The 15,637-nt window shown below is 41.4% G+C and overlaps 1 protein-coding gene across 2 annotated transcripts in view; it reads right to left on the bottom strand.

Annotated features, from left to right (window-relative positions):
- Positions 1–15,416, bottom strand: part of PTPN22 (protein tyrosine phosphatase non-receptor type 22) — a 60,057-nt gene extending 44,641 nt beyond the window's left edge. Inside the window, exons 1-5 of one of the 2 annotated variants that reach the window (XM_060622705.3) lie at positions 14,570–15,416; positions 2,086–2,194; positions 1,740–1,816; positions 1,486–1,581; positions 1,016–1,054 (exon numbers count right to left, since the gene is read on the bottom strand). In XM_060622705.3, the coding sequence (XP_060478688.1) occupies positions 1,016–1,054; positions 1,486–1,581; positions 1,740–1,816; positions 2,086–2,194; positions 14,570–14,656 (408 nt within the window). In that variant the 5' untranslated portion in view covers positions 14,657–15,416. The remainder of the gene's footprint in view (positions 1–1,015; positions 1,055–1,485; positions 1,582–1,739; positions 1,817–2,085; positions 2,195–14,569) is intronic. The other variant, XM_060622707.3, reaches the window with a different exon arrangement.
- Positions 15,417–15,637: the final 221 nt, after the last annotated feature.

Below are 15,637 nucleotides of genomic sequence, written 5' to 3'. Positions count from 1 at the left end.
ACCCCAAATTCCTTGGTTTTCACTGAACTGTGAATGTCAACAGTAGGTAAGATAGGTGCTCTCCAATGGAAACAAGATGTGAGCTACACACTCAATTTTAAGTTTTCTAATAGCCACATTCAAAAATCAAAAATGAAATTGATTTTAATAATATATCTTAGTCCGATCAAAACACATGTAATCCGGATAAAACAGATATTAGATATTTGACATTTCTTATCTCAGTCTTCAGACCCCGGTGTGCATTTTATATTTACAGTACATCTCAATTAATCCACTAAATTTTCATCGGAACATTTAATTTCCATTTAGAGTTCATAAAATTTATAGGTGAAAAAGATTCACGTAGCTAAGTTGTTCAAATCATGCTTAAAGTTCTCCAATCACTGAATTGGAACACTGAGTTTTTAAATTTAAACTCATTAAAATAATAAAATAAAGTTAAATTAAATTAAATAGTTCCTTGGGTACGTTAGCTATGTTTCAACTGCTTGATAGCCACATGCAGCTAGTGGATGTCATGTTGTTGGACAGCACAGGGTTAGAAGTGCTGACTGCCATTTAAGATGCTTGATTAATAAAAATGGTAAGATGAATTGTTACTTTAAAAGCATACCTTCTTTTTACTTAAAAATATAGAGCCTGGGCAAATGGACAAAAGGAGTTCTTAGAGGTAAATAAAAAATACTTGAGAGTCATTTGGCATTCCCAAACTGAAAGCTAGCAAGATGAGAATAATTTTTTTTTAATGTTTATTTCTTTTTGAGAGAGAGTGCAAGCGGGGGAGGGGCGGAGAGAGAGGGAGACACAGAATCTGAAGCAGGTTCCAGGCTCTGAGCTGTCAGCACAGAGCCTGACTCAGGGCTCAAACTCACAGACCGTGAGATCATGACCTGAGCCGAAGTCGGACACTTAACTGACTGAGCCACGCAGGCATCCCAGAATAATTTTTACATAGGCACACTTAAGGCAAGTTCTGCAACCAAGTTTCCCCCTTCTCTTTCCTTTAACTCACCTTCCCCATCTCAAACTCCATGCACGCCATAACAATGATCTGAGGGGATGAAATAAATAGAAACCTGAGCGTTGATACAGTTAGAAAAAGCAGTTAACACACGGGTCCCAGAGTCATTGTTTTTTCTGGTTTTTTTTTCTTGTTATTGAACAAAAAAAGAAAACAGAAATCTTGATAAATTTTAAAATATTGCTCCTACCCTTCTTTCTGTCCTTACTTCCCTTTTCTCTATTCAAATCGGTAAATTCTTGTTAACAAATGAGCCTGTCAAGATGAGAACTTTCATTTCCTTGAGTAAAGGTGACTTTGTGATTTTGACAAAAATGTGCCTGAACACTGAAATTTTAGCGACTGACCCAAAAAGGCACTGATTTTAATACAAAGGAAACCTCAGTCACATACCCTGATACCCTCCTCCCTCCATCTCTAAAAACTAGAGAATATAGTAACAAAAGCATTTCTGCCCTTACCAGGACACTGTATTCCCAAATCATCCTCCAGAAGTCCAGGAGAGTTGTAGACAAAGGTCCCTGGGTGGCTATATAAGCTTTGGGTCCATAAACTCCCTAAAGGGGAACAGAAATTATATGGGATGACTACAGATAATATCCTTTTCTTCTTGTTTAGAATCCCCTCCACCTCTTTCTTAGGTACCTAAAGAAATATGGTCTAGTATCCCGACCCCTTTTAAGGTACCTAGAAGACTATAGAATATGGGGTGTACCTTAATGAAGTTGGCATTGATGTAGTTGGAATCTTCATCCGAGGTTATCAGAGACAGCTCTACTAAGCTATGATCATCTATAATACGAAAGATGGACATATTAGAACTAAAAGGACTTAGAGGACTTACCATAAGTCAGAAACTAGCATGTGAATAGTGGCTGTGCAAAAGTGTTTGATGAGTGAGTGAGTGAGTGAGTGAGTGAATGTTCTTTTGTGGTTGTATAGAGTACAAACTCATTTGTCAAAGCATTGTCCCAGGATTGGGAACAGCAGGCAATGGGTAAAACTAGGAATGACTGAATTTGGGAGAAGGTACAAATTTATAGGGAGAAACAAAAACTTACAGGGCAAGATATCCTTGTATCTGTTTTTCTTGATATTCTTGGGTCTCTCAGCCACAGTTGTAGGATAGGTTTTGTCTGCCTTGTACTTAGTGGATTGTCTTTTCAGCCACTGTAATAAAATTCCAAAAATTAAATCTTCCTAGAGAAAAGAGGTAAGAATCTCTCTCTGTAGAGACCTTTCCTTCTCTTTTGCCCAAACAGTCCGCTTTTGCCCTTGTAGCATCTTCTAGAACTACGTCCAATTCAGGACAGAGCCCCTGAGCATAAGGTCAGCAGACTTCAGTTTGGAGAAGTGAAAAGATCACACTTAACTGCAGCTGAGCCACAAATAACTAAAACCTAGAGGTGAAACTAGTGAATATTTTAAAAGCCAATGCCTTTTTGAAAACAAACTATATGCTCCACACAAACGTCAAATATTAAAAGTTTACCTTCTCTACGGCTACTACAGGGCTACTTTAAGTAGAAATGGAGCTTAAGCCAAATAAAATCTCTCTCTATATATAGCAAAATTTCAAAAGCAGTCTTTTATATATATATATATATATATATATATGACCCAAACTGCAAGCTGACCCCTCAAACAAACAACAATCTTAACGACGACTGTGAGATCATGAGCTGAGCTGAAATCAAGAGTCGGACGCTTAACTGACTGAGCCACCCAGGCACCCCGAGTGGAAATCTTTTATAGCCTCCCATGTGCCTGTGGCATGTCCTTAGTTAAATTCACAGTCATGAGATCAAGCCCTGCAGAGCCCTCCACACCCAGCGGGGAGCCTGCTTAAGATTCTCTCCCTCTCCTTCTGCCCCTCCACCCCACACGTGCAAGCTCTCAAAAAAAAAAAAATTTTTTTTTTTAATTTCCACTCAAGTTACACCAACTTTTTCAGCTGTCTCTGCTCTTATCCACTAAAGAATGCTCACTTTCAGGCTGCCACTGATTCCAGAGCTGCTGAAAAGATGTCAAGTCCCAGAACTGCTCCTTTTCGAAATCTCCAGAACTGAGCCCGTGCATCCACAGTGCCTGTTACACTGTTTCTCCTTGTTTGTTTTGTTTTGCCTGCTTGTGGAATGTTTTCTCGGGAGAATGCTAGAAGCAAAAAGCCCTTTTCTTGTTAAGATGCGCCTCTGTTAATTTGGTGAAATGTCACAGATAAAGATTGTGTGTGTGAGACATTGTGTATTTGCGTGCACACATGCGCACGTGCGTTCATCAGCCTGTGCTAGTTTCGCTCCTTTGATTGCCGCCTTCAACAATGGAACACGATGACTTTTTCTTCCCACTCATCCCTCCTCCTCCGGCAGTCATCCTGCTGGATGACTTAAGGAGACCATGCTCTTTTAGCAAAACATCACATAGGAAATGCCTATGGAATGGCTAATTTGGTAAGTGTGAAAGTCGGGTTTTGTCGTTTTTTGTTTGTTTTTTGTTTTGTTTTGTTTTTAGATATCTTACCTTGAGCTCAGACCGCTGTGAAGGCCTTTTTTAATTCCCCCACTCTCCCTACCAGACCCAGGGGCTTGAAACCCCCAACAGAGAACAAAACAGAGCGGAAGTAGGATGGAAGAACTGATCCACCTCACCAGAAAAGGAGGAGACTTGAGAGTAGACAGCAAAAGGGTATAAAAGAGAAAGTATGGCCATGGGGGTGGGTTGGAGTTGAGGGAGAAAGGGTTGGTCAAAGGCAGAAGGCATTTCTCTGCCAACCGCAACGCTGGGATATGCATTCACAGTACCAACAAGAGAAATCGGGGGAAAGTTGCTGAGAGAACAAGAAATGGGGCCAGCATCCCTCCTGGACCCTGATTGGTTGAAACGCATGACCAACGAGATTCTGTGTAAGCTTGATAAGCTTATAGTAAGTGCATTTGGTTTATGGTCTATACTATCTTTTTCCTTTCAAGACAGGAAAACTGAGGTCCTGGCCGGAAAAGTAGAAATCAGGACAGAGCCATTTTCAGGTACTTCTCATTGACTAGTAAGTTAATTACTAATAAATGGATTAGGGTCACTCCCAAAAGAGAACAGAAAGAAAAAGAAAAAGAAAGCACAAGACCAGAATATCTTTGCCTTGGAGGACTTCCTCATGGTATAGAAGACATAGCATAAGTTACATTTCAGAGCCGGATAAATCAAATCTGCCCCCCCACCCCCCGTTGTGCTAGATGAGAGAGGGGGAATCAGGTTGGGCTGTCTCTCAAGGTAGTTCCCCAATGCCTACAACTACAAGTCAGTATGATCTATTCCAAGCCTCCAATCCGCTCCAGTTTGCCAGCCAAACATGTGGGGATTTGGCTGCTGTCCAATAGTCAACTAAGTGAGCAGGTAGATAAGCAATAGCCAAAGTGGGGTGAGTAAACCAAGGAGATCAACTTTAGATACTTAAAATGTGAGGCTATGACAAAAAGTGTGATTAAAAAAAAATCCTGGGAATAACTGAAAATGTGGAGTGAGAGGCTAGGTATAGAGTTGAGAGAAATTAGAAGTGATGCGATATATTTATTCTGGTGGTAGTGATGTGGGAAACAAAGACAGAAGGAAATGGTGAATAAAATTAAATTTCCTTATTACCAGCAGCCCATGGACAAATACTTGAGGCAGGCACAGTGGAACATTTCTCTAGAAGCCTCCTACCGTCTTAATGTGCATGCTTTGCTAGAGGGAGAAACAATCTTAACCTGACAATAGCAAGGCCTCCGGGATCCTAGCAGATGAAAATACCTTTGGAAACTTCCCCTTGCCTTTACCTCCCCCAACTCCCAAGTATATAATCAGTCACTCCTCACAATCCCAGGGTAGCTCTTTCTGTCCACGGGCCCTGTCCCCATGCCTTAATAAAATCACTTTTTTGCACCAAAGACATCTCAAGAATTCTTTCTTGGTCATCGGCTCTGGACCCCTACCACCACTCCAAAACCACATCAATAGTAGCAAAAAAAAAAAAAAAAAAATTCAACTTAATGTGCACAAAAGTGAAAAAATGCTGATAAGTGTGTTCAAGGGATAGGCTGTTTCACATAAATGAATCATTTTGATGAGGGAGCAGGGGGCGGGCTGAGGACAAAGTGCAAGCTAGTGCACCCCCCCCCCCCCAGGTGGAACGTGTGTGATATTCCTCAAGCACTCCTGGCTGCCCAAGGACAAAGGAAAGGAAAGACAAATGGCCAACTGATAGAGGTCCCAGTCATACAGGACATGGGTCTCCACCAGTTTACAAATATCTTAGCAAATTACAAGAAAAAAGCAATCTTGTCAATAGCTTAATCTCCAGAAGACTGTAGACTGTTTCCCGGAGCCCCAACATCACCCTCCCCTCCATAGTGATGTGGGGAACGAAGGCAAGGAGGAAACGGCAGGTAAAATTCAGTGTCCTTATAACCTGCAGCCCATTGGCAAATACTTGAGGCAAATACAGAGCAGAACTTTTCTGCAGGAACCCCCTACCGTCCTAATGTTAATGCCTGGCTAGAGGGAAACCAACCTTAGCTTGACAATAGCAAGGCCTCAGGTATCTTAGGAAAGTCCTTCTTTAGCTTATGAAAGTCCTTCTGGAGGCTTCCCTTGTGACTTCACCTCCCCCAGCTCCATAGTGTAAAACCAGTCATTCTTCACAGCCCCAGCACAGCTCTTTCTGCCCACGGATCCTGTCCCCATGCTTTAATAAAATCACCTTTTTGCCCCAAAGACATCTCAAGAATTCTTTCTTGACTTCGGCTCCAGACCCCAAGAACCCCCCATCACCCCAAAACCTCATCAATTTCAATTCAACACATGTTTGTGCACTGGCTCCTACAGGAGGAACTATGTTCATGAGTGTATTTATTTATATACAAGTAAATATAGAAGTAGATATATTCAGTTCTAATGTATCCATGCCTTCTCTGGTCTATGATCAGTCTCCAGAAGTTGCTACTATATCAGTCTGACTTCTAGTGTATTCCAAACCAACATTGCCGTGGCCTTTAGAACTGGGTATGTTCTCTCTGTTAGGACTCATTGAATCCTTCATATTTAATAAATACGTCTTTGTATTTGATGAATATAGTATTTACCTTTTCTGCAAATATACCTTATCCCTAAGAGACATAAAATTCACCCCCCCTTTTTTTCTTTTTATGTTTCAAATGGAATCAAACACTAAAGCAAAATTTTAAATACAGATTTCTTAAATAAAAAAGTAATGGCATATTCATTGAAGAAATTTTAGAATACAGAGAAGTAAAAAAAAATTCTAAAAATCACCTAATATCCCGCTCTACCCAGACTTAATCATTCTTAAGATTTTATATTACATTCCAATGTTTTATCTACCCGTGTAATAAAGATGGGATCACACTGTATATGGGGGTTTTCAACTTGCTCTTTTTACTTATGAATTTGTGTTATACGTTTTAAATGATGGCAGAGTATTCCATACTATGGAGTGTAATATAAATTACTTAACCTGTTCCTTTATATTATTGCACCTTTAAGTTGCTTCTGATCTTCCTAAACCATCGTTCTAAACAATACTTTTATAGGTAGCCAAAACCTATAAAAATATCTTTCCTTATTTCCTTCAGATGAATTCTCAGGAGTGGTCAAAGAATTTTCCCACTTAAAATTTTTTTTAATGTTTAATTATTTTTGAGAGACAGAGAGAGAGACAGAGTGCGAGTGGGAGGGGGGGCAGAGCAAGAAGGAGACACAGAATCCGAAGCAGGCTCCAGGCTCCAAGCTGTCAGCACAGAGCCTGATGTGGGGCTTGAACCCACAAACTTCAAGATCATGACCTGAGCTGAAGCCGGATGCTTAGCCGACTGAGCCACCCAGGTGCACCCAGAATTTGCCCACTTTAAAGGCTTTTGATCCATATTATCAAATACATACGAGATATGGTATACAAATTTTGCCTACAGAAAGGTTACAACACCAATGCATATTTCTGAACTCTGACCAACATTAGGACTATAATGTTTTAAGTATAGATCCATCTGATAGGTTAAATGTTATTGGTTGTATTTTTTTAATGTTTATTTATTTATTTTTGAGAGAGAGAAAGAGGGGTGAGGAGAGACAGAGAGGGAGACAGAATCCCAAGCAGGCTCCACGCTATCGGCACAGAGCCCAATGTGGGGCTCAAACTCACCAACTGTGAGATCATGACCTGAACCAAAATCAAGAGTCAGACATCAACTGACTGAGCCACCCAGATGCCCCTTTACACATGCTTTCTAAATGAAGATGCTTCAACTACCTCCAATGTAGTAAAGGAAAGGTACATCAAAGGAGTTTTAAACAAAGACATGCAGCAAATTGACCAGCATGTGATATATATAACCAAGCCTTGACCCATATTTAATACAATGGCTGGAGTGTACATATCATAAAACCACAATCAGTTGCAGTAACTGGCCAAAGGAAATGCCTATTAACTGTAATCTATCTGATAAAGAATGGGCTAATGGAAGTGGATGGTCCTCATTAAGCCTAAAAGACCAGTAAGATGCCCAACACTGTCACTGTTGTCCCTAGAATTGTCCAGGAAAGAGTGGTGGCCACTCCTGAGGGTTCAGACAAGGAGGTGGAGACCACACCATCACAGCTGAGGCCACCAAAATCATTCTGCTCAGCAGGCAACTTTCTGATTATGGTTGGCTTCTCACATAAGTTTTTCTCCAAACTATAGGATATGCTGTCAGTCAATGCAAACTTCTATTCTCACAGTGATTTGTCTCTTTGAAAAATTAATACATTGGCAATCTTGTTTCTGGTGGATTTCTTATGTATGCCTAATCCTGATGATCAACTCTGGGCATAGTAACAAAATTGAATTTTTAGACTTGCAAAACTAAAGCCAAGACACTGGATGGTGGTGATCCAAGGCAGTTCTTTTTTTTTTTTTTTTTTTTATTTTTTTTTTTTATTTTTGGGACAGAGAGAGACAGAGCATGAACGGGGGAGGGGCAGAGAGAGAGGGAGACACAGAATCGGAAACAGGCTCCAGGCTCCGAGCCATCAGCCCAGAGCCTGACGCGGGGCTCGAACTCACAGACCGCGAGATCGTGACCTGGCTGAAGTCGGACGCTTAGCCGACTGCGCCACCCAGGCGCCCCTCCAAGGCAGTTCTTATGTGAGTACGTGACCTCGCTCAATGCACTCTGTGATCCCAACAGTTTGGTAATTGCATTTATTCGACCTTGATGGAATTCATGAAAAGTACTAGAAAAAAAAAAAATCAAGACCTGGCTACATCCAACAAAATGGATGGATTTTATAAATATAATGTAGAGTGAAAGAAAAAAAGGCCTTTAAAAAAGCCAAATACATATAACATGATTTCATTACATAGAGTTCCAAAACAGGTAAAATTAATCCCTACTGTTCAGCTTATATATCTATATCTATATCTATATCTATATCTATATCTATATATCTTAAAGCTACTCAGAAAAACAAAGAAAATAATTCCACAGAGAAAGGCAAATATGATTTCATTTAGATGTGGAATCTTAAAAGACAAAACAACAAACAGCAACGAAAAGAGAAACAGACTCGTAAATATAAAGAGAAACTCGTGGTTGCCAGAGGAGAGGGGAGGAGGGGGATAGGCGAAATAGGTGAAGGGGATAAAAAATAAATACAAATCATCACCATTTCAGGGCAACACCTACCTCCACTCTGGCAGGGGTTGACAGTGGGGGGTGAGGGAGATGTGGTCCAGGACACCCAAGGGATTTCTGAGGTGTAGGCAATGTTCTGTTTCTCTATTTGAGCGGAGCTCGTATGGATGCCTGCTTTATCACTAGTTGGTAAATTGCATATGTGTGTTTAAAGTACTTTTCTGTATATATGTTATAGTCTGTCATTTTTTTAAGTTTAAAAGGTTAAGACTAATGCACAAATTGGGGGCAATAGAGTCAGGGATCGGAGGAAGGGCTACTAGCACAGGCTCAACAGTTAGATAGCTTTATTTCAAATCCAAGTTCCACCACTTAATGCAGGGCATGACCTGAGGCAAGTTGTTTAACCTCTCTGTTCCTCAGGGTCTACTACTTGCCAAACGTGTGCTGGTGCCGGTCACTGAGGACACCAAGACAAGCGGAACCAAATGTGAGCCTCGCCTTTGTACAGCTTCAGTCTAATGGGAGAGCAGACATTAATCGAATAAACACACTAATAGATGTCAAATTGAACTATGAAAAATGCTATGAGGCTGGGGGCAAAAAAAGGAACTTAAAAAAAATGACGGTGCTAATGAGAATGTGTTATGTATTTGATCTATTGGGAAGGTCAAGAGAGGCTTCTCTGAGGCAATGGTCGCCAAATTGAGATCTGAAAAATTATGAAGTGTTAATTAACTAGGTAAAGAGGAATATGGGGGAATATTTAAGGAGAGGCAACAGCATGTGTGCAAAGGCCCTGTGGCAGAAGCAGCATGACAAGGACAAGAAACTCAATATGCTGTAAGAACTGGAGAAGCACTTGAGGGCTGGTCCACGCAGGACTTTGTTAGCCATTGTAAAGGATTCTTCGGGAAGTAAATGAGGTTTTGTTTGTGAAACACATCAGCACAGAAGCTGGAACACAGTTCCGTGTGTTAGCTATTGTTGAAAGTGGATGAACAGAAAAGTTGTATGAGAAAATGCAGGTTGAAAATAACTGTGGAGTATGGAGCTGTGGAATCAGTACATTGTTCACCTAAAACTAATGTAACACCGTGTGTTCGCAATACTTCAATTAAAAAGAAAGAAAGAAAATGAAAAGAATGCTGAATATTTTTGAGGCTCTGAAAATTAACATAACAAAGTCTTATTTTACACTAATTAAATCAGAAGAAAAAAAAGCATGCTATGATGCAGTGTACAGGTTAAGAGGTTTTGGAATCACACAGGTTTTAATCCTGGCCTTGCCATTTTATGGGTTAAATGAAGATAATATTTTCCTCTTGGGGTTGTTGTAGTGATTAAGATCATATATGGTAAACCACTTATTGCCTAACATACAGTAGGCAGTCAAAAAGATTTATTTATCTTCTTTTATAGTTACTAAGACTAGGAAGGTGGTAGAGAAGATGATAAATTCAGACTTTGCAAATTAGAAGCGCTCTTTGAAAAATACATTTGGCTTTACTTAGCCAATTAGATGCTAATACTCTTTGACCCAGTAATGACACCTTTGTGGATCTAGCCCAGGATATAAACCAAAAGAAGGGGAAAATCACATGGACAAACATACTTGTGCATGTTATGTCAATAATTATGACAAATTAGGGGCGCCGGGGTGGCTCAGTCGGTTAAGCGTCCGACTTTGGCTCAGGTCACGATCTCGCAGCCTGTGAGTTCGAGCCCTGCGTCGGGCTCTGTGCTGACAGCTCAGAGCCTGGAGCCTGTTTCAGATTCTGTGTCTCCCTCTCTCTCTCTGACCCTCCCCCGTTCATGCTCTGTCTCTCTCTGTCTCAAAAGTAAATAAACATTAAAAAATAATAATAATAATTATGACAAATTAGAAATAATCTAAATGTCCAGTGTATGAAAAAATTAAATTACTTGGGTGCCTACTACATGTCAGGCATTTCATATATTTTCTCCATTTTCTTCACAGCAATTCTGCAATGTGACTATTTATTTGTTCCCACTTTTTAACGACTTTGTTCAAGGTCACACAGCTAATGATAGAACCTGAATTCAAACTAAGGTGTATATGATTCCATAGTTGTTACAAATATAGATGGTGGAGCAGGCCACTTGAACTTTAATCTCTGTTCCACCACTTACTAGCTACCTGGCCCTCAGCAAGTCAGTTGACCTCTCTGTCTCAGTTTCCTCCTCTATGAAATGGAAATAATAACAGTACCTTCCTCAATGGTTTAAATGAAGTGATACATAAAAGTGTTTACAACAATTTCTTTAAGAGCTATAGAAGTATTAGCTATTATTCAGAGTATTATGCTTCCATTACACCATGCTGCATCAGAAGCTGTAAATATAGATTTTAATTAACATGATAGTTTTTGTGTAACGTTATGTGAAAATATGAGAATACAAAATTGTATCTATGCTATAATGACAACAATGTAAAAGGCAGTATATAAGTGTATATAAGTATATAAGAACTAGGATTTCTACACCAAAAAGACTGTATTTGTTGGGATATTGGTACTATGGTGAATTTATTTTCTTTTAACTTGCAATAATATTGTTTCATAAGAGTAACAACAAGGTGGTTTTTTTTTAATTATGCTTAAGAAATTTTTTACGGGCGCACACGTGGGTCAGTCGGTTAAGCGTCTGACTCTTGATTTTGGCTCAGGTCATGATCTCACGGTTCATGGAATTGAGCCTTGAGTCCAGCTCTCCGCTAACAGTGCCAGAGCTTGCTTGGGATTCTCTCTGTCCCTCGCTCTCTCCCCCTCCCCCACTCACACACAGCTGGCCCCCTCTCTCTTTCTTTCTCTCTCTCATCCTCTCCTCTCGAAATAAATAAACATTTACAAATATAGAGGAATTATTAAGAATTAAAAAAAAAAGAAATTTTCAGTAGTGTGGTTGCATACTTCTGTCTCTGCTGTGTAGAAACTATACTAACTGGGGACTTACCCTCAGGCTAGACCCTTTGAGGGGTTCGGTGTTATTGGCTGAAGCAAGACACTTATTGCACAAGGATTAATTTCCCAGTCTCTGAAATGATAGATCTGGATTCAGTTTCATGTCTATGGCTGAACAGCTGAGTGAGCTTAGGCCAATCACTTAACCTCTCAGAGCCTCAGTTTCCTCCTCTGAGAGGACATTCCTCATCATAGAGAACATAACTATGTCATGGGTTATGTTTTCTTTTTAATGAGTAGTAAATATGATAATGAATATGATGCTTCCTTGACACCCCACCAAGATTATCACAACTAAATATTTCCTAGAGTAATCAGCTGTTTAATGTTTGCCTCTCTAAGACATCCTCTGATGTCTTAGGAGATAAACCCCACCAAAGCATGGAGCACTGCACTGCATAGTGCAGCATCTAGCATAATGCTTTGCACATAGTAAGCTCTCAGTAAACACGTGGATGAATGCATGAAAACCTTATAGGAATGGTCTTGGCAGTTTCCACTACAGAAATGTGATCGGATTTAGTGTTGGCTCAGGAAAAGACTCACACAGCATGGTGTTGTCTTCAGCTGTCATAGCAAGGCTATGTGCTCTGCCCAGAGATACACAGCCAAGGGGGAAGTGTGGACCGAAATCCGAGCCACTGACCTGGCAGGGGGCAGGGGGCACAGATTGTCTACCTGGAACCAGAGATGACTTTCGATAATTCCCACAAAGGAACCACCATTTAGGCTAGCAGTGGCCTTGGGTCACAGAATCAGGGATCCAACCTCAAAAACATCCAATCCTGGGAAAATACATTAAGGGGCTTAAGGTAGGAAGGGGGAAATGACCAGATGAAAAGTCCTTCAATTTAAAGACAGTATTTACCTTGTCCAAGCAAGCAAATAACCCATTCACCACTACCCAGCTCCCCCAAAAATGAATGTCTCTGGTATCTCAGCTGAACCTTTAGGTGGGGCTGAGGGCAAGACTCTGTTTTTCCACTGGAGGACATGAGTCAGTGAACAGTGAGGTTCTACTTAATCACCACCCAAAAACAAGGTCCTTAAAACCAAGAGCTAGAAAAGCAAGGAAGTGATTAATATAAAAGTCAGGATAGTGATTATTCCTTCGTCAGGGCAGGGTGGGGTGGGGGTGGGGATGGGGGTAGGGGTGGGGGTGGCGGTAAGGAACCTGATGGAGAAGCCATATATAGAGGTTTTCCGGGGTCCGAAAATGTTCCATTCCTTGACCTCTGCGGTGGTTGCTTCATAATTATACTGACACATGCTCTATGTAATTTTCTAAATGTGTCTTATATTTTACAATTTCAAACAGCTGGAAAAAAATACAAACTATACAGTGTTTTTAAGCAGGGAAAAATGACCAGATTTGTATTATTAGAAGATCACTTGGCTGTTGAATGGAAAATTGATTGAAGGTGGGCCAAGGCTAGAGGCAGAGAAAACAGGAGGTGAGGTGGCTGCTATAACTTGGTGGGAGATTATAAAGACAGGCCAGGACCTCCCCCTTAACCTCCCTCCCTGGTGGCTCCACTTAGAGGGACTCACACTGGCTGGCCAGTGGCACCGAGAGCACATTTTTCACAATGCCACAATATTATCCAAGTTGAGTTGACACAGGGGCTTCTGTCATAACATAGAATCACTGTCATGATATCTAATCACTCCAAACTTTACAGAGTGTTTTCACATCTGCCCTCCAGAACCAGAATGTTAGCTCCATGAGCACAGAGGCTTTGTCTTGTTCACGGCTATACCCTCAGTGCCTAGAACTGAACTTGATACACGGTGGGTGCTCACTACATATTACGGAATGAAGGAGCGCATTTAATTATCATTGATATTTAATCACCACGACAACCTGTGAGGACAGGTAGGCCACGAATGATCATCCCCATTTTGGAAGTTAGGAAACAAAGACTTGGGGAAACGAAGGAACAGATCAAAGAGCTGATAATTTGGTGGACAAGAGAATCGTGATTTGATTTCAGGTTTTCTGCTTCAACTCCCTTGTTCTTCCCACTCCTTCACAGCTGAAGAGCCGAGCCAAGCCTTCAAGTTCTTAAAGCCCTGAAACACCAGCTGGAAGGAAGTATTCCAAAATACATAATGCTATCAGATATCCTATGTCATCGGACATGCTGGGTACAGGATGAGCGAGGCCTGCCCAGGGCTCAACACCCATCACCACAGTCCCCTCAGAGGAGATGCAGGGTTCCCCTGGCAGATCAGATCCAGTCGGCCCTAGGCCAGCTGGCACCTGTATTTCCCCACATCCCTCACTTGTCTCTGCTCCTTATCCCATTCTACCCCTCCACGCAAGAGAAGCTTCCAAAGACCCTGTTATTTAACAGCAAAAACACGCATTCTCGTTTTTCTCCTTAGAAGAAAAGGAAAAGAAACAATAAAGAAATATGGCAGCAGGCAGTTTCGGTGCTCCTCAAGAGCCTTTGTCATCCGAGTGGGGTTCCGTGGGGAGGCTAAAAACATAATGCTCCATGAGAAGTTAATCTTGGTTTCTTTCCTCTTAATGTTAATTAAAAGTAGTCATTTGAAGCAAAAACCACAACTCGGATACCTAGGGACTCCAGATGTTCAATTAATAGGAATGTTTATACACCTGGAATTATGTATGTCTTCCGTGGGAATCTTGGTCAAACTCCAAGAACCAGCAAACACAGTATTTAAAACAGGGTTTTGGACAGAATACTTAAAACACACGAACTGCTCAAGAAAGTCGAACTTTTAGGTCACCTTCCTCCCTTCTTCCCCTGCTGCAAGGCCTGATACTCACTTTATCCCAAGAGCAGTGTGGTCTACGAGAGTTGGACCATCCTAGTCAGTTAAACAGTCTGTGTAACCACCCTGAGAGTGTCACACGTAGGACTCACCAGAAATTCATTGGCAAACTCCTCTTTGTTAGATTTCCTGTTTTGGGCTTCATCCAGGAACTTCTGCAGAATTTCTCTTTGGTCCATGCTGCAGGGCAAGAGAAACTGTCTACCAGTGGGTTAAGAAAGGGCATGTCAAGTGGATGTCATGGCCGAGATACCACCAAGAAGCCACTGCTGCCTCCAGAGCAGAGCATGTTGAAGGCTGTGGTTAACTGACTTCATCACAAGCCCTAGAGGAAATTAGTACGCAACCAGCCTCTGTGGTCACACAACAAAGCCATCATCACTCCAGGGCCCTAGCGCCTTCCTTCTCGAGGAAGGAACCTGGTTACAATTCAAGTGCTAACAAACAAGAGGCTAACCAGAGCATAACACATGGCCTGCTTAGCTCTGACACCGTTCCACTCCAACATCTTTAAGTCAAATTCACCCTTTTTCTTGCTTCCTAGAGAAAAGGCAGAATTACAGGTCTTAGGAATGGGGTCTGCCTCTCCCCATTTCCTCAATGAACACAAAGGCCCTGTCGATCCTTTCTGTTTCCTCCTGTCCCAAATGAACTCAGCGAAGTTCAGTTAGGGTCCGAAAGGGAGACAGACGCCGTTTGGAATTAAGACACCTTCTGCCTGCACTATTCTCCCCCAAAGTTTCTTGTCCATGAGATCTGTGGAAAATTACTGTTCATCAGAGAAGGCTTTTTTATTCAGCAATCTTATGTCTGCCATATACACCTCAAACTCTCTTTTGGATGAAGCAAAGTCAGCTGCTTCTGACAGTCTGTGTCTCTCCGTGGGCTGGGGAAGTGCTGACCTCCACTAAGGGAAGTGCTGTTGATTTCAGGACTGAGTATTGGTCTGTATAAGATCCAGGAGCACAGTGGCCCTCATGAGGAGCACCTGACCAGGAAGTTGGCACAATATCCCCTGTAGGCAATGCTAGTAAACTATAAGGAACAGAAAAAGAGTAAAATCAGCCACCTTGCTGGCAGCAGTATAACTTTCAGGGCCGAAAGGCTGAAGAACCATTTCTAGAGAAGGCATTCTACTATCCAACTAGTGCCTTGGAAAA

Source organism: Panthera onca, chromosome C1 (assembly GCF_046562875.1).
Source record: "Panthera onca isolate mPanOnc1 chromosome C1, mPanOnc1 haplotype 2, whole genome shotgun sequence".
Lineage (NCBI taxonomy): Eukaryota > Metazoa > Chordata > Mammalia > Carnivora > Felidae > Panthera > Panthera onca.
This window is presented reverse-complemented; position numbering and strand designations above follow the sequence as displayed.